We start from the raw sequence: 18,622 nt of genomic DNA on the forward strand, positions 1-18,622 counted from the left end.
AGGTGCACCAGAATACATCACCTTTACAAGAAACAGATGTAAATATGCTGCTAGGAGTAAGAGTCCAAGCTGTAGTCAAGGTTATTGTTCACATTCTCTTGTTCAGTAAGAAGTATTCAATTTGAGTTCCACACATCTAATATTCTATTAACATGGAATATAATGTGTTTTATCTTAAAATATTTTAAAAACGAACCTTTTTTTTTCTCGGAGAGCATATTAGAACTGACACTACCCAATGCAGTAGAGTGAAGAAAATGTAAATATTTAATGTTTCTGAACATTTAAAAAAAAGTCAAAACTTGGTTTAACTTCAAAATCAGATTCTTGAGCCTCACTTAGCTGCAACTTTCAATATCAGCCAGGTCCAAGTGTCAAAAAGGTGCAACATACAATTGTAACTTTCAAATTTTATGCACTACAAAGTCAGTGATTTGGTTGCAAGGATTTAACTAATTATTTTAAGATTAAAATTAAATTGCCAAGGATCAGTGAGATTTACAACCTCCATATTCTTAAAGAACATATTGTACATAAGTCAATACTTAACTATATTTATTGCAGAGGATATTCTGTAGAAATTCAGTCATATTACAGCTAAATTAACATGAATCAAATTAATTCAGGTAACAGTGATCTTGTTCTTATATACTAGGAATAGATAAACAACATGGTAGCTTGATCCATTCTGATGTCCTGTCAATCAAGTCAGAGGCATAATCTGGATGTATGCCCTTATATTACACATCACCCCAGGGAAAAGGCAGCCTGGAGGACAGGCAGAAGTAGGTGCAATCAACAAGACGACAGCAATTAACCAAGCACAACACAAAGAAGCCTGGCCAAACTTGAGTTAATGGAATCAAAGGGAAACCCTTAAGATAGTTTAAGAATAGGAGGCACTAAAGGTGGTTGGTAATGGGAGGGAAAACTGCCACATTCGGTCATCAAATTAATCAGGGAAGCTTTCTGGAATGCAAACGTTAGCGGTTATATTAATGGGCAATCTCTTCCAACAATAAAGCACCCCATCCGAGTCTGCAACAAGTTGGGATAATAACCAGGCTTGGGCAACTAGTAGGTAAAATCTGTACCATGTAAATGGCATGCAGCAGAAACATTTAGATATGCCTTTAACACAAAAATATCCCAAGATTCTTAATCTTCAAATTAATTGATGCCTTGCTAATGGTGATGACGTAACAGGAGAACAAGGTTTTGTCAACAGAACGCATTAACAGAGGTTACATGGGATGTAAAATGGGAATTCCAAACCGTTGGAAGCAGGCATAGTGCAGAAGTGAAAGATAAGGAAGGGAAAATGCATGAAAGGTCAAATTTGTAAGACTGTAGGGCTCAATGGGAAGAGGAGCCTGAAGCAGCACTTTAGGAGGCTACAAAGCTATGGAATGAAATGGCCATAGAGAGATTTAAATAAAAGGAGGAAGTAGTTAAACTGGAGACATTAGGTGACCAGGAATCAATGCAGATCAGCAAGTTCAGGGAGATGCACTAGTAGGGCATTATGTAAAGTTGGATATGGGTTTTTTTTTAATGAGATCGCGAAGACTGATATACCAGATGCAAATGTGCTGGTGTCTTGTACCTTACTTACAGTGAATATAACTCAGATGGCATACAAAATAAGAAAACTGATAACATCATTGAATCATATTTATACTCTTCTAAAGTGCTAGAAGAAAATCACACTGTTAAGGCAATTCAGTGCAAAAGGAACTTACAGGTGCATGTGTATGATTGTTCAAGTAACACTAGTCAGTGACTGCATCACTGTAAACTTATCTCCAGTTTATGAGGAATAGTATACTTTTCTATTAAAAGAAACAATTTTCAAGTAAATTGACACTGCAAGTTATAACCATACTGGCCTCTGGTTACACCGAACTAGCACCGTAGTTGATGATATCATGCACTAAGAAAATACCTATAAACTTGTTAGTTTGATAAATAGCAAAAGATTATACAAAAGATAGTAAGAGTTTATAAACTGTCATGATGGCAAAACAAATAACTGTGCAAGGCAAATATCAGAAAAAACCCAACTGTGTGCAAACTTTTTTTCTAATGCTCAAGTGCCAGTTATGGTACATGTACTTCACTATCTTCATGTCTCAATTATAATAGTAAATTGGAATCTAACAATAGAAAACAGTTTAAGATATAATCACTAAGTATATTAAAAAAATACAGAAAAACAGAACTGTTCCTACAATATGCAATGTTTTTTGAACTCCTGTACCATTAAGGAGCTTTCTTTGAAAGGTTCCCATGCATTGACACAATTTGAAGGCTCCACATTTCACTTGCAGTTTATAAGGTTTGAATCTGACATCTTCCACTTCAGTGCCACTCTTGTGAGAGGGTGAATAAAGTAGGTGAGAAATAAGCACTGAGATTAGACCTCTGAAAGCAGTTACTTGCACCCTGGGCTATGACTCAGCAAAGGAGAACTGTGAATCCTCTAGATCAAGTCCCAATTACACGTTAAACTGTCCTTATGCTGTCCCTGGGTGAGTGGGTAACATGACTGTGCTCCAACAGAGGGAGATTTCTCCAATCAACAATTTTATCCAAGAATTCTCAATCTGTACTCAGGTTAACTTTGCTTCATTAAAATCATCAATTTTAACTTGAATCAGTCAACTCAAATACGTTGCACTAAGCCCTCCTCATTTTCCAATTATAAAACAGCTTTCAAAACATTTCTGGCAAAAGAAAAAAAACTTTGCCTCCAGACACCCCCAGCACCCTGATATTCAATAGTCTGCAAAGTGACAGATGTTTCAAAGCAGAAATGTTTCAGTCATATTGTAAAGACTCACTTGTGCCTTACAGTCTATTTGTACTACAGTGCCACCATTTGGTTGAAGGATTCATTAACATATCAATCTCCAGCCTAATATTTTGATTTTCTTTAACAGTATTAAACACCAATGAAAAAAATACAGAATTGTCAAAATACTGAATTCAAGTAGTCAACCAGCTGTGTTCTGATACATAATTAGTTTATGTTTAACCGTTTTGTATTGTTATAGAAGTTATCTAAGTATATTTAGCCTGGCTTTTTCTGTGCCTCTACTTAATTATCCATTGTCAAAACATGCATTAAATATTAAGTATTGTAATTTAGAACACTGCAATAAAATCCTAGAATATTTTCTGGGAACCATACAAATAATGAATTCTGATCATTTAAAGAAAGAAAATTCCTTCAAGGAAGTCAGTATATTCACTGTATTATCTCCTTCCATTAATTTTGATGACAGCTTTTCAACCTAACTATTTGTCACTCTCTCCTCAGAACATTATGTTCAGTCACTTCCCCCTTCTTTGTTGTAGTGGCCATCATTTTCCTAAGAATTTGAGACAGATTACAAAAGCAGAAGAAACTCTTATCTTTGTAAAGCCTGTTACAAATTTATGAGAATTATTTTATTACGTAAATAGTACTGACTCTCTGTGTAGTGCTCCAACAAATGATGAATCACTGCTTGCAGTGAGGTTGTAGCATTGTAAAGAGATGAAAGTTGCTGCTTCACTGAATTCTCAATATCAGCTGCACTGAGACATTTGAGCCCAGGAGAAAAGTGCAAGGCATATGCATCTCTCAGTGTCATTGGTAAAGCCTTAAAAGGAAGTAGAAACCTACTCTCTCGGCTTTAAGAACTCAAGTGGACTATGATAAAATATGGCATAGCACATGAACAATACTATAACTGCATTATTTACTTCATTTTAACTGATGAAGTCGTGGGAGTAAATATATAGGATAATTTTCATATAAATGAAGATGCATCATGATTACTTGAAGAAAATAGATATTTGCTAATCAACCTGTTCAGAGATGTTATTACACACCTCTGGAGCAGATGGAATTTGAACTAGTGAGGTTCAGAGGTCAGGAGACTACCACTACACACAAAAGCCCCTGAAGAAAATAATATATTTTCTAAACAACCTGTAAAGAAATGCTAGTACATACTTTTGGATCAGGTGGGACTTGAACCCAGACTTTTGGTTCAGAGGAAGGGACACTACCATTGCACCACTAGGGCCATTTGAAGGAAACAGTTACTATTTTCTAATCAACTTATTTACAGATGTTACTGCACAATGCTGGAACAGGTGAGACTTGAACTTGGGTCTCCTGGCTCCAAGGTAGGGAACCTACCACTGCATTCAAGAGTGAAGAAAACAGTATTGCAGCATAAGTGATGACTTACACCTGTCACTTTTCAAAGTCAATTAATTGTTGTAGAATTGCAAAGCATTCTCTATTTCTAACCAGTATCTTCCCATACAGACATCACTGTATATTCTAGGAACGAGTTCTGTGCATTGAAAGGTTGAACACTGCTCAATCCTCAAGAGGTTTCAAGGCAACAAATGATATACACTATCCTCAATATAACCTGGTGAGGAGGAGTCAGGTAACATGCATGTTGTAACAAAATTCATACTACAATACAGCATAAAAGATAACACAGGAAATAAAATGGTCGGGTTCCATTGACTCTATAACAGACAATATTGTAACCATTGCACTTCAGACAAGGGGTGGACATTTAGTTAAATAACAAAATGGTTTTAAGAGAAGGAAGAAATGTATCTGGAGGAAACAGTCTTATAAATATAAAAGCAAATTACAAACTAGGAACTTTCTTATTTAAAAAAATCCAAACAAACTAATACTGCGATGTCAACTTGGCAAGGCACAGGTATATGGGAGGCATTCCTGGTAACTGCTCAGTGATGTTTCTCCCAGAATGTCTTGATTATTCCAACAATTACTCCACATTCTTGTATTTTGTGAATAGATTGTAAAGCACTCTCAGCGTGGACTTCAAGTCCAGGTTTACAATATCTGACAAGAGAATATGCAACACATTCACTGTGAACATTCTAACAAAAATTAGCAATTTCACAAGAAAAAAATTAAAGGCAAAGAGGGAAAGTGAACTGGAAAGGGAAGATCACAGGCTCATGGCTTTGCATACCATAGCAACTCTCAAAAGTCCGGGAGTATGCAGTTCTAACTCATCCTACTTAATTTCATCTCATTGATATCTCTGGAGTATAACTTCAGGCGCAAAGAGTGAGCTTTTGCCTCCAGAAAAGGCAAAAAGTTTAGTGTCACCAGCACATGCAGTCACCAAGATAAAACCAGCAGGGAACCTGCTGCCAAAAATGTATAAGACATTCAGTTTATAACTTTTATACAACGTGAACATATAATTATCAGGTGGCGCAAGACTCAGAGACAGCTTTGTTAATAAAAGATACTACCAATGCAGTGGTGAGTAGTCATTTAGGTGCAATGATGCTTGGGTGGAAATAAGGGACATAATCTCAGGTAGCAATCACCCATAGCCCCCAATCAGTTGTCTCACAGAGGAATAAAATATAAATCAGGAAATAGTGGAGGCATGTAAGAGCATTATAATTGACGTGGACAACTTTAATATGTATATTGTGCACAAATCAGGTGGGCAAAGGTAACATGGAAAACTAAATTGCAGAGTGCATTAGAAATTGCTTCGTAAAGCAGTACGTTGAAACCTACCTGGGAACAGGACATTTTAAATCAAGTAATGCATGAGATTTATAAAAGATCCTATATATAACAATCCTCTGGGTGATAGCAATCACAACATGATTGAATTTCAAATTCAGCTTGAGGGAAAGCAACTCAAATCTCAAACCAGTTTCCACAAACTGAACAATGGAAATTACAGACAACCCTCTGTTGAGAATGGGTTCCATTCTTAAGTCAGTTCGCGATTCGATTTCTATGCAAATGAACAGGGCACTATTCCTAAATATGAGGAAATGTTTATCTATCAATCATTAAATTAATATTAATACATCCTTTTTGGCATTTCATTCCTAAGTTGGACATTAAGTTGGTTAACAAAGATAGTCAAGGAGACTAAGACATATAAAACGACAAAAACTAGTGGCATGCTAGGACTATGCAACTATTTTAAGAACCAGATGGCTAAAAGGCTAATAGAAAAAAAAGTGATTATGAAAGTAAACTGGCAATAAACATAAAAACAAATCAGCAAGAACTTCTTCAGGAACATTTTAAAAAAGGTAAACATGGAACCTTTTGAAGATATAACTGGGGTATTAATAATGGGGAACAGGGAAACAGCAAATAATTGAAACCAATACTTTGCACTGGTCTTCATGGTGGAAGACACTATGAACATTCCAAAGATAACAGGTAAGCAAAGCGCTAAAGAGAGGAAAGATCCTGTAATGGTCTCTAACAGAAGGTAAGAAACATTCAACAAACTAATGGGACAAAAGACAGACAAGTTGCCAGGACCTGATAGCCTGCATTCAAGGGTTTTCAAGTAGCTGTAGGGATAATGCAGGCATTGGTCAAATAGCCAAAACTTACTGAATACTAGAAGAGTTCCAGTAGATTGGGAGATTGCACCTGTTTCAGAAGGGGGAGAGAAAAAAAAGCAGGATGCTATACACCAATTAGATTAAATCATTCACTGGGTAAATGCTAGAGTCAATTATGAAAGAAGAAACTGCAAGAATTTAGGAAGCTCAATACAATCAACAAAGTTTGGTCTAAGAAAAATCACATTTGAGAAATCTGTAAAGTGTTCTTTGAAGATATAACAAGCACAGTTGATAAAGAAGAACTGGTAGATATAGTGATTTTGGATTTCCAGAAGCCATTTGATAAGGTGCCACATAAAGCTTATTGCACAGGATAAGAGCGAATGTTATTGAGGATGATGTATTAGCATGGATTACGGATTGGTTAATGCAGAAGACAAACAGTTAGGATCGATGATCTTTCAGGTTGAAAATACATAACTTCTGGAGTGCCATTATTATTTGCTACCTATATTAGTAACTTTTAGGAGGGGCGGGGGAAAAGAGTGCGATTTATCTAAATTTGCTGCTGATACAAAAATAGGAGAGTGTGTACATTATGATGAAATCATAAGGAATCTTCAAGGATCTACTTAAGTTGAGTAAGTAGACAAAAATTTGACAGATGGAGTTTGATATCAGAAAGTGATATGCACTTTGGTAGAAAGCATCAAAGCACAGACTATTACTTAAATGGAAAGTGATTCCAAACAAATATACAGAGGAATCTAGATGGTCTTGCGCATGAAACACAAAAGATGGCAGTATGCAGGTACAAGCAAGGTGGCATATGCAATTATGGCTTCTAATGCTTGGACTGGAAGATACAGCAACCTTGTTACAATTGTACATGGTGTTGGTGAGGCCATACTTGGAGAGTACTTTGCACAGTTTTCATTCCCACGTTTAAGGATGGACTGGCAGTGGAGACAGTTCAAAAGAAATTCAATAGGTTGATTTATCAAGAATGGCTAAACTGGTTAGGACTTTATTCATTAAATTTTAAAAGACTGAGGGGTGATTTCACTGAAATGATTCTGAGGGGGCTTAACATGTTAGATATTGAGAAATTGTAAACCAGTGGGGGAATACCAAACTAGAAAGCATAGTTACAGAATAAGATGACACACATGCAGAACTAAGAGGCAAAGGAATGCCCTCTCCCAGAATGTCTGGAATTCGCTACCCCACAGAGCCGTGGAGGCTAGATCACTGAAAGTATTCAAAGAGGAGATAGATACCTTTTGAAATACCAGAGATTCGAGGGCTACGGTGAGCTGGCAAGAGAAATTCAGACCTGGGACAGATCAGCCATGACCTTGTTGAATGTGGGGCAAACCTGAAGAGCTGAATGACCTACTGCTGCTCCCTTTCTTATGTTATGTTAAATCTAGCCATACAGTATGCTCTAATGAGTACCTGAACCAGTGTCCAATTCAACCTTGAAATTTGATAAACAGTAACTAGAGTCAAATTCGATTATTTTTTATTTCTACAGCAATTTAATACTGGCCTGAAATTATATTTGATGGTTCCAAATACTAAAGAGTTGCTTTTAATTGGTATAAGCAATACAGTTGGTAATAAATCTGAACCACTGTAGTCAAGATTATATATTTGAAATACAAAAGATACCTTCTGGGCGAGCCTTTGGTTTCTTAAGTCCGCCATCCTGCATAAGCTCAAAGGAAAATGCTACATTGTGAGCCTACAGAAAAACAAACAGTTAATACAATCACTTCATGACATCAAAAGTTTAGTCCATCAAAAAAGTAAATTGCAAAAAAAAACTACTGTTCACTGTACCATTCACCAGTCAAATCTACTCTATGCCTGTTGCTCCATGCAAAGCTCAGCCCACCAACTAGAATACAGCATTCCATGTAAGAGTAGGATCATCTAAGTTACAAACCCTACAATGTATGCACCAGCTCCGATGCTTTTCAGGACTGCACAACTTCAGTCACTCATCTTCCACACAATGCCACAACTTGCAGACAGTTGTATGGAAGTATGGAAGCCCCATTAAACCAATCGATTTAAATACCAGTGAATATTTCAGTTCAGAGCAATTTGAATCACATTAAGTACAAATTCCAATTTGCATGAGTCAGTTTAAATCATTGCGATTGTTATCTTATATTGTTTTTCAAGAAGGCTTGAAATTATCAAAAACTCCAAAGAAATGTCCTTGCATATTGTGGACACCTATTCCAGTCTTTAATGTGTTTAAATCCAAATATTTTACAACATTCAAGATCAATTGATTTTTTTAAACACAGGCATTAATCATAGGATACTTAACCGATAGGTCAGGGTTTTCGTTATTCGATTGTTATCCCAGGAATATTACTAAACCTTTTATAAAGGTCTAAAGCAAATGAAGACACACTCAGCAGGGGAGAAAATTGGAACTCATGTAACAGACAGTAATCTAAGATGCAAGGACTGAAAACCCTAAAGTCAAGAATATTTTAAAAATCCAAAAACATTAAAAACTTCTGTAATTTACTCACTGTACTATACTAGCCTTTTAAAAAAACTTGTTATAAAATAAATACTATGCTTATTAATGTTATCCCATTAACTCATCAACCCTATTCTACAACACATTTATCATCCTTTTGCTCTGGAGGTTGTGTTTTTATTGATTCAAAAGATTCCTTTGCACAACTGCAATACTGATGAAAATGGGTTTTGCACTTTCTTAGTGCAGCAGTGATATCCTGAATCAGGATCTTCATGACTCCACAATGGATTTGTGGATTACCTAGACAAATAAATGTACTTTTCCATCAATTAGATCTCAATACATAATTTACAAAGCAGGTTTTTTTTTAAAAAGGTGGAAAGCTGAAATTGTTGCATAAACATTAAATTTAGTAAACTTAAACAGGCACATTATTTTAAATTGAACCTCATATGAAATATATAAATTTCAATTCAGAAACCTTTCCATTCGTGAACATATAATTCTTATCACTTACTGTTAGGGTCCCCGTGTGCACTGGCACTCTTTCATTTATAAACCAATAAACATGCAACAGTAATCCATTTAGGTGGGGATGTCTACATTTGGTGTTCTTTTAACTGATGACTGTGAAAATCAATCCTTGAGGGGCAGGTTCTGCCATGAAAGGCACACATGAAGGTGCCAAGTGACAATGTGGATTATTGCTTTGCATCAGTGACTTTTGACAAGATGTTAAGGTCAATGGCTATCTTAGTCATGCACACCAGCCAACAGGGATACTGCTATATCCTTTCATTACCAGCTAGTGATTTCAGGTAAGATCGTCGATGATTAGGGTCTTCGCCTCATGCTTGCAAGAGTCATGAAGTGAAGCTTGAGCATCCTCAGTCTCCTAGCTCCATACACTAAATGCTATAGTCTCATTAGTAGTCAGCCTCATTTATTCACCCCACAAAAGCACTTCCACCTTCTCCCTCTCAAACTGCAGGGTGAACACTACTATATTATGATGACCGCCTCTTAAGGGTTCCTTTACCTTTAGCTCTCTAATCAAGTCTGCCTCATTGGCACATCACCAAATCCAGAACTGTCTGTTTCCTAATGGACTCTACTACAACATACTTCAAAAACACCATCGCATAGGCATTCCACAAGTGCGTTTTCTTAGGATCTGCTACCAAATTGATTTTCAAGTCCACCTGCACATTGAAGTTCCCCATGATTATTGTAAGTGATTCCTTACATGCCTTTTCTATCTCCTGGTTTCGTTTCTGCTCCACATCCCGACTACTGCGAGAAGGTCCATAAGGGTCTTTATTTCCTTTGCGATTCCTCAACTGTACCTCATGCAGAACTGTACCTCATGGCGGCACGGTGGCACAGTGGTTAGCACTGTTGCCTCACAGCGCCAGGGACCTAGGTTCAATTCCCGCCTCAGGCGACTGACTGTGTGGAGTTTGCACGTTCTCCCCGTGTCTGCGTGGGTTTCCTCCGGGTGCTCCGGTTTCCTCCCACAGTCCAAAGATGTGCAGGTCAGGTGAATTGGCCATGCTAAATTGCCCGTAGTGTTAGGTAAGGGGTAAATGTATGGGTGGGTTGCGCTTCGGCGGGTCGGTGTGGACTTGTTGGGCCGAAGGGCCTGTTTCCACACTGTAAGTAATCTAATCTAATCTAATCTAATCTAATCTAAGTAATCTAATCTAATCTAATTTTACACCATCTGACTCTATATCATTTCTTGCTATTGATATAATTTCATTTCTTACAAGGCAACCCTACCCCCATCTGCCTATCTGCTGGTTCTTTTGATTTCATTTGTATCATTGAATATTTTGGTCCCACTGCTAAACCCCTTGAAGCCATGTCTCTGTGATACCCACATCATACCTGCTAATTATAATCCACGCTACACACTCATTAACCTTGTTTCATGTACTGTGTGCATTCTGGTGCAACACCTTCAGCCCCTTTCTCATATTGTCTCCTTATTAATTTAAAGTTAGATCCTTTACTTTTTCTATTCTCTGTCCTATTAATTGTTCTGGAAACTTTAATAACCTCTTCTGAATGTTCAATCCACTTTAACTTTTTCTATGTAAATAACCAAACCCACACTCAAATTTAGCTTAAAGTCCTACTTACTGCCCTAGCTATGCGATTTGCCAGGATCCTGGTCACAGCATGATTCAGGTAGAGCCTGAACCATCAGAGTTTCCTTTCGATTGATATTGCTTCTTGATTTAAGGTCATCAGGTGACATGGACTCTTATTTATTACCAAAAAAAAAATCTTTTTACAATTGCTACAAATTCTTAACAGGATTTACAAATTGCCCTTGTTCCCCCTTCTAGATCAAACTTGAACATTACAATTTTCACAGTATACCAGGATTAATGTGCTGACCCAATGGATCATAAGTAACCAATGCCTGCTAGTTTTACTACCTTGCTAAATTAATAAATGCTCACAAATTGCAAATGCAGCTGATTGAACAAGAGTCGACTATACTGTACTCATAGTACTGACCTTCTGTTCAAAACTTTCTGGTGTCAGATAGAAGTTGTAGAGAGGAACAAAGTAATCTTCAAGAAGTCCCATAAGCAACACCAAGTATACACCATCTGCAAACTGACAAAGTAGTATATTAAAATGACAGTGCTTCTACTCTATAAAGCAGATAGCACTTAAATTTCTCCAAAAAAAACCATCTGATTAACTTGGAATAGAAATCAATAAAGCAAATAAAATTAAACAACATGAATGTGAAGTACAGCTCAATTTGGAGGACAACATCCATTTAAACTACACATTCTGAACAGGTGCATAGCAACTTAAAGTTTGTGCACAGCTCTCTGGTCAGACAATGCCAGGCCTATTCTGTCCAGTCGAGGACCAAGATACAGCTGCCCTGGAGACGGCACAGATAAGAATAAGAGAAGCAATTCTGTCATCAGATCATTGAGCTGAGGAGACACAGAAGAAATCTGGATTTTCCAGCAGGGAAAGAAAGCAATTGACAAGTGATCTTATGTATAAGTATGAAGAGAGAAAATAACTTACATAGCAAAATGGCAATCATGAACATTATTTCAAACTGTATACTGATGAGGATGACAAATTGATTCAAGTTAGTGAAAGGCAACTGGAGATCAATGTCAGGAAGTTTGAGCCCACAAAAACAGCAATCAACACTGCAAAAAAGCTTCTACTTAGAACAGAAGATGATATGCAACTCTATTTAATTAACAGTTGAACACAATGCTGAGAGCCCAGGAGATAGATAGGAACATGCGACAGGAGAAGGGCATTTGGTTCTTGTGCCTGTTCCGCCATTCAATGCGATCATGACAGAACTGTGGGCTCACTCCGTATACCTGCCTTTGGCCCATATCTCTGAATACCTTTACTTAAAAAATTATATACCGCACATTTAAAGTTAACAACTGATCCAGGATTCACTGCCATTTGTGGAAGAAAGTTCCAAACATTCACCACCTTTCGTATGTAGAAATGCTTCCTAACATATCTCTTGAATGTCTGGCCCTAATTCTCAAATATGAACTTTAAATTCTAGAATCCCCAATCAGTGGAAATAGGGTATTCTCTTATCTACTATATCTATTCCTGTTAATTCTTTGAAGTTGGATGAGGGAGAACAATTAAACAATAGGATAAAACTTACGAAAATGAGAAATATTATACAATAAATGTAAAATAGAAGATAATTCAGTCCATTTAAACTAGCACTCAGATCAAATACAAGATATTTTAATATTTGCATTCAATTTTCTGGATGGAACATCATTTGGTTCAAATATCCATTTTAAATTTTACTTTCTTTAAAGGAAAACTATTTTGTGTTTTTAAGATGTGGGGTTTGCTAAAGGGCAGGAGACTGAGGAAAGTAAAGAAGTAAAGAGAATTAGAGAAATTTGGATGTAAGTAAAAGAGGTAGGGTTAGTAAGTTTGCAGATGAGGCAAGGTGTCTCAGTGGTTAGCACTGCAGCATCATAGTGCCAGAGACCCGAATTCAATTCCAGCCTTGGGCAAATGGCCGTGTTGAGTTTGCACATTTTGCCCATGTCTGTGTGGGTTTCCTCTGGGTGCTCTAGTTTCTTCCCACAGACCAAAGTTGTGCAGGTTAGGTGAATTGGCCATGTTAAATTGCCCATAGCGTTCAGGGATTAGATTACTTACAGTGTGGAAACAGGCCCTTCGACCCAACAAGTCCACACCGACCCGCCGAAGCGCAACCCACCCAATACCCCTACATATACCCCTTACCTAACACTACGGGCAATTTAGCATGGCCAATTCACCTGACCCGCACATCTTTGGACTGTGGGAGGAAACCGGAGCACCCGGAGGAAACCCACGCAGACACGGGGAGAACGTGCAAACTCCACACAGTCAGTCGCCTGAGGCGGGAATCGAACCCAGGTCCCTGGCGCTGTGAGGCAGCAGTGCTAACCACTGTGCCACCGGGATGTGTAGGTTAGGTGCATTAGTCAAGAGAAATGTAAAATAATAGCATAAGGGCAAGGGTCTGATGAGATACTCTTTGGATGTTTCCACACGAGGGATTCTATGATACCAAAATAGGTGGTGCAATGGATTCTGAAGATTATTTCAGAGAACAACTGGACCTTGATCAGATGGGCGAGAAGTGGCAGATACCGTTTAATGTAGATAAATGTGAGATGTTGCATTTTGCTAAGGCAAACCAGGGCAGGACGTATACAGTTAATGGGGAGTGTTGCTGAACAAAGAGACTTAGGGTTGCAGGTGCATACTTCCTTGAAAGTGAAGTCAGAGGTAGATAGTGTGGTGAAGGCGGCGTTTGGCACGATTGTCTTCATTGGTCAGAAAACTGAGTATAGGAGTTGGGACATCATGTTGCAGCTGTACAGAATATTGGTAAGGGTCTTTTGGAATACTGTATACAATTCTGGATGCTCTTCTACTGGAGGGATGTTGTTAAACTTGAGAGGATGCAGAAAAGATTTACAAGGATGTTGCTGGGATTGTAGGGTTTGAATTATTGGAAGAGGTTGATTGGTTGGTGCTTTTTCCCTTGGAGTGAAGACTGAGGGTGATCTTGTAGAGATTTATAAAATTATGAGTGGCATGGATAGGGTGAATAGCCAAGGTCTTTTTCCAAGGGTAGAGGAGTCCAAAACTAGACAGCATAGGTTTAAGGTGAGAAGGGATAGTTTTAAAAAGGAACTGGTGCATGTATGGAATGAGTTGCCAGAAGTGCTGGTGGTGGGTACAATTGCAACATTTAAAAGACATTTGGATGGGTATATGAATAGGAAGGTTTTAGCAGGATATGGGCCAAATGGGACTAGGTGAGATTGGGATGCCTGGTCGGTGCAGATAAGTTGGACTGAAGGGTGTTTCTGTGCTGAATGACTCGATGACTGACTGAAAGTAGAATAAGACCAACAACAAGCTGAAACTGGTATCTTGTGTGTCAAGCTACAGGAAGCACGTAAGAGGCTGTGACAATTGACCTCACTGAAAATAGGGTTAACAATTTGGATTGCGAATTGTTAACATCAAAATATAATTTATAAAAACTCAGGTATTAATTGTTATGCTGTGTTTACTGGATTCTTCTCTATATGTTGCTCCTGTAGCAAACGATAAGATAGAGATTATTAACACACACAACTGTCAAGTTTCCCAAGACTCTCAAATCATCCTTATCATGATTGAGTTTATGAACAAAACTTTTAAAGTTTCTCATGCGTTTTTTCCTTTGGGAAGATGATGCTACTTGCTGGGACTAAATAACTTTATTTGTGGATTATATTAAAAAATATTGTAAGATATTGAACCACTTGGATACCTAGATTAAACAAGTTTTCACAATAGGAACTCTCACTTTGTTAGAAATTAGGTCAAAGTATAACATGAGCTATGATCCCTCTGCTAATTACAGAAAGTCAAATGATTTTGGAAACAATCGCCCAGCTTTTAGGAAAAATTAAACAAGTTCTGCAGTTCACTTACTCGAAAACCTGACTTTGAAAGAGATTATAGATGGTCCCCTGTGCTGATAATTGATGAGGAACATTTTCTAGCTTTGGTTTCTGTTCTCACACAAACCTAGAGAGTTAGGAAGGAGAAACCCTCAAATCTTCTCATTCCTTTTCTTGCATAAAAGTATTTGGGAACCTGATATAGTTTCTACATTTCAATATTTTGAATATCTTGTAAACCCTGAAAAGCTGCACTATGACCTCTTCCAAAAGATTTGGAACCGGATTGAATTCCATCTGAATCAAAACATGTTTCGAACATCTTTAGCCGATTTATGGTAGTTAGCAATTTGACTTTGTCAACCTGGTGGACTGTGTGAATTTGCTAAATTCCAATTTTTTTGGACTATTGGCCAACAAGGATGGTTTTCTTTTACCCTTCGCAAAATGTTTTTGGTGCCTTGTCTTTATGTTTTGATTTAACTTGGAGGATTGGTCTCGATTCCACTCATCTGCAATATTTATTAATATATGTTCATACAACAAGAATATAAAGGAAGTAGGAGTATACTTAAGAGGGAAATCAAGAGGGCAAAACGGGACATGAGCGCGCTTTGGCAAATAGAATTAAGGAGAATCCAAAGGGTTTTTACAAATATATTAAGGACAAAAGGGTAACTAGGGAGAGAACAGGGCCCCTCAAAGATCAACAAGGCACCCTTTATGTGGAGCCACAGAAAATGGGGGAGATACTAAATGAATATTTTGCATCAGTATTTACTGTGGAAGAGGATATGGAAGATATAGACTGTAGGGAAATAGATGGTGACATCTTGCAAAATGTCCAGATTACAGAGGAGGAAGTGCTGGATGTCTTGAAACAATTAAAAGTGGATAAATCCCCAGAACCCGAGAATTCTGTGGGAAGCTAGAGAAGTGATTGCTGGGCCTCTTGCTGAGATATTTGTATCATCGATGGTCTCAGCTGAGATGCTAGAACACTGGAGGTTGGCAAACGTGGTGCCACCGTTTAAAAAGGTCGGGAAAGATAAGCCAGGGAACTATAAACTGGTGAGCCTGATCTCAGTGGTGGGTACGTTGTTGGAGGGAATCCTGAGGGACTGGATGTAACATGTATTTGGAAAGGCAAGGACTGATTCAGGATAGTCAACATGGCTTTGTGCATGGGAAATCATGTCTCACAAACTTGATTGAGCTTTTTGAAGAAGTAACAAAGAAGATTGATGAGGGCAGAGCAGTAGATGCGATTTATATGGACTTCAGTAAGGCGTTCAACAAGGTTCCCCACGGGAGACTGATTAGCAAGGTTAGATCTCGTGGAATACAGGGAGAAGTAGCCATTTGGATACAGGACTGGCTCAAAGGTAGAAGACAGAGGGTAGTGGTGGAGGGTTGTTTTTCAGACTGGTGGCCTGTGACTAGTGGAGTGCCACAAGGATCGGTGCTGGGTCCTCTACTTTTTGTCATTTACATAAATGATTTGGATGCGAGCATAAGAGGTACAGTGAGTAAGTTTGCAGATGACACCAAAATTGGAGGTGTAGTGGACAGCGAAGAGGGTTACCTCAGATTACAACAGGATCTGGACCAGATGGGCCAATGGGCTGAGAAGTGGCAGATGGAGTTTAATTCAGATAAATGCGAGGTGTTGCATTTTGTGAAAGCAAAAATTAGCAGGACTTACACACTTAATTGTAAGGTCCTAGGGAGTGAACAAAGAGAAACAAAGCTGAACGAAGAGACCTTGGAGTGCAGGTTCATAGCTCCTTGAAAGTGGAGTTGCAGGTAGATAGGATATTGAAGGCGGCGTTTGGTATGCTTTCCTTTATTGGTCAGAGTATTGAGTACAGGAGTTGGGAGGTCATGTTGCGGCTGTACAGGTCATTGGTTAGGCCACTGTTGGAATATTGCGTACAATTCTGGTCTCCTTCCAATCGGAAAGATGTTGTGAAACTTGAAAGGGCTCAGAAAAGACTTACAAGGATGTTGCCAGGGTTGGAGGATCTGAGCTACAGGGAGAGGCTGAACAGGCTGGGACTGTTTTCCCTGAAGCGTCGAAGGCTGAGGGGTGACATTATAGAGGTTTACAAAATTATGAGAGGCATGGATAGGATAAATAAGCAAAGTCTTTTCCCTGGGGTTGGGGAGTCCAGAACTAGAGGGCATAGATTTACAGTGAGAGGGGAAAGACATAAAAGAGACCTAAAGGGCAGCTTTTTCACACAGAGGGTGGTATGTGTATGGAATGAGCTGCAGAGGATGTGGTGGAGGCTGGTACAATTGCAACAGTTAAGAGGCATTTGGATGAGTATATGAATAGGAAGGGTTTGGAGGGATATGGGCCAGGTGCTGGCAGGTGGGAGTAGATTGGGTTGGGATATCTGGTCGGTATGGACAGGTTGGACTGAAAGGTCTGTTTCCATGTTGTCTATGTCTATGTTGTCTTTTGATTGTGTGAACACTTGCCTTGAGATTAAAAGGGCATAGATCCAATTCCAGATTGTATCTTGAATGTTAATCAGTTTTGCTACTTTTTTTTGGAAATGAGTTTTGTTTCATAATAAATAGGGTATTTCTAATTACATTTATGAAAGCTGGATTGCAGCACAAAGGAAACAGTCAGTCATATTGCTGATTGAATCAAAACACTGACATATTAATAGTGCAACTCATGGAGTGGTGGGGCTTGGTTACTAGTGCATTGCTCTCGTAACACACATTAGTTAAAAGTATCTACATTCACTTTTCCGATCCTCTTCATATTTCAAGTGAAATGAACTGTTGCTATGATCACAGTTGTCCAATAACAATTATATTATTACCAAATAATGGGGAATGAGTTAACTGGGAATTTCCTTTTACACAGTTGCTTTAAAAGGTTTTTTCCAAATGATGGTTACAAATTGAAGGTTCTGGTGGATGTGGCATCTTATGAAATGACTTGTTTCTACGATTACTGAAAGAATTATAAATAATTAAATATTAGAATTATAAATAATTAGCACTGATGGAAGAATCCTGAATGCTCTTTCTAATAATCAGTTATTAGGTCTGTACTGCTATACAACAAAATGAGAATATTTCCAAAACATTTATACCTGTGTCTCCAGTTCTGTCACCTCCAAGTTAAGTTTGTTTAGATGTTTATTCACAAATGTGATAAGCGACTGGGAAAACAAAACAATAAAAACATCAAAGCTCTATTTTCAAATCAAACAAGGCTATCAAACAAGTGGTGCCCTTGCTCTTCACCAATGATCATTTAAAAGCTTCTTGTCAAACCAAAGCTTCCAATCAGGATCACATGACAATTTGGGCCTTCACAATGACAAACTTACATCTTATTCAATAAATAATACTGTTCACTTGTATTTATGGGTTAGCTTCAGTAGAATGGAGCAAAACCAAATTGAATTTTTGGCCGTTGTGTTAAATTGAAATTGGCAGAAGAGATAACCACAGTCAAAGGAGAGGATTTGTTTAAAGCATAGAACCCACTATTTCCTGCTTCTGTTGTCACCAATATTTAAAGTCTATTTAATCACAAATATTATGATGTCTTTCCCCATTTAGATAACCTCATTCAAGCTACTTTGTCAAGGTGGCATTAATGTGGCAAACATGGTTCTGGCAAAAGGAAGAATGAGGAGTGGATCTGTCTTCCACATAGTAAACTCTTAAGTTTGGGCTACTACTCCACTTCACAGACGAGCCCCTT

At 38.1% G+C, this 18,622-nt stretch overlaps 1 protein-coding gene across 2 annotated transcripts in view; it reads right to left on the reverse strand.

The window, feature by feature from the left end:
* Positions 1-244: 244 nt before the first annotated feature.
* Positions 245-18,622, reverse strand: part of parvb (parvin, beta) — a 79,703-nt gene continuing 61,325 nt past the window's right edge. For both annotated transcript variants that reach the window (XM_060839911.1, XM_060839912.1), the window contains exons 10-13: positions 18,003-18,071; positions 11,423-11,524; positions 8,059-8,131; positions 245-4,885 (exon numbers count right to left, since the gene is read on the reverse strand). In XM_060839911.1, the coding sequence (XP_060695894.1) occupies positions 4,809-4,885; positions 8,059-8,131; positions 11,423-11,524; positions 18,003-18,071 (321 nt within the window). In that variant the 3' untranslated portion in view covers positions 245-4,808. The remainder of the gene's footprint in view (positions 4,886-8,058; positions 8,132-11,422; positions 11,525-18,002; positions 18,072-18,622) is intronic.

Source organism: Hemiscyllium ocellatum, chromosome 19 (genome assembly GCF_020745735.1).
Source record: "Hemiscyllium ocellatum isolate sHemOce1 chromosome 19, sHemOce1.pat.X.cur, whole genome shotgun sequence".
Classification (NCBI taxonomy): Eukaryota; Metazoa; Chordata; class Chondrichthyes; order Orectolobiformes; family Hemiscylliidae; genus Hemiscyllium; species Hemiscyllium ocellatum.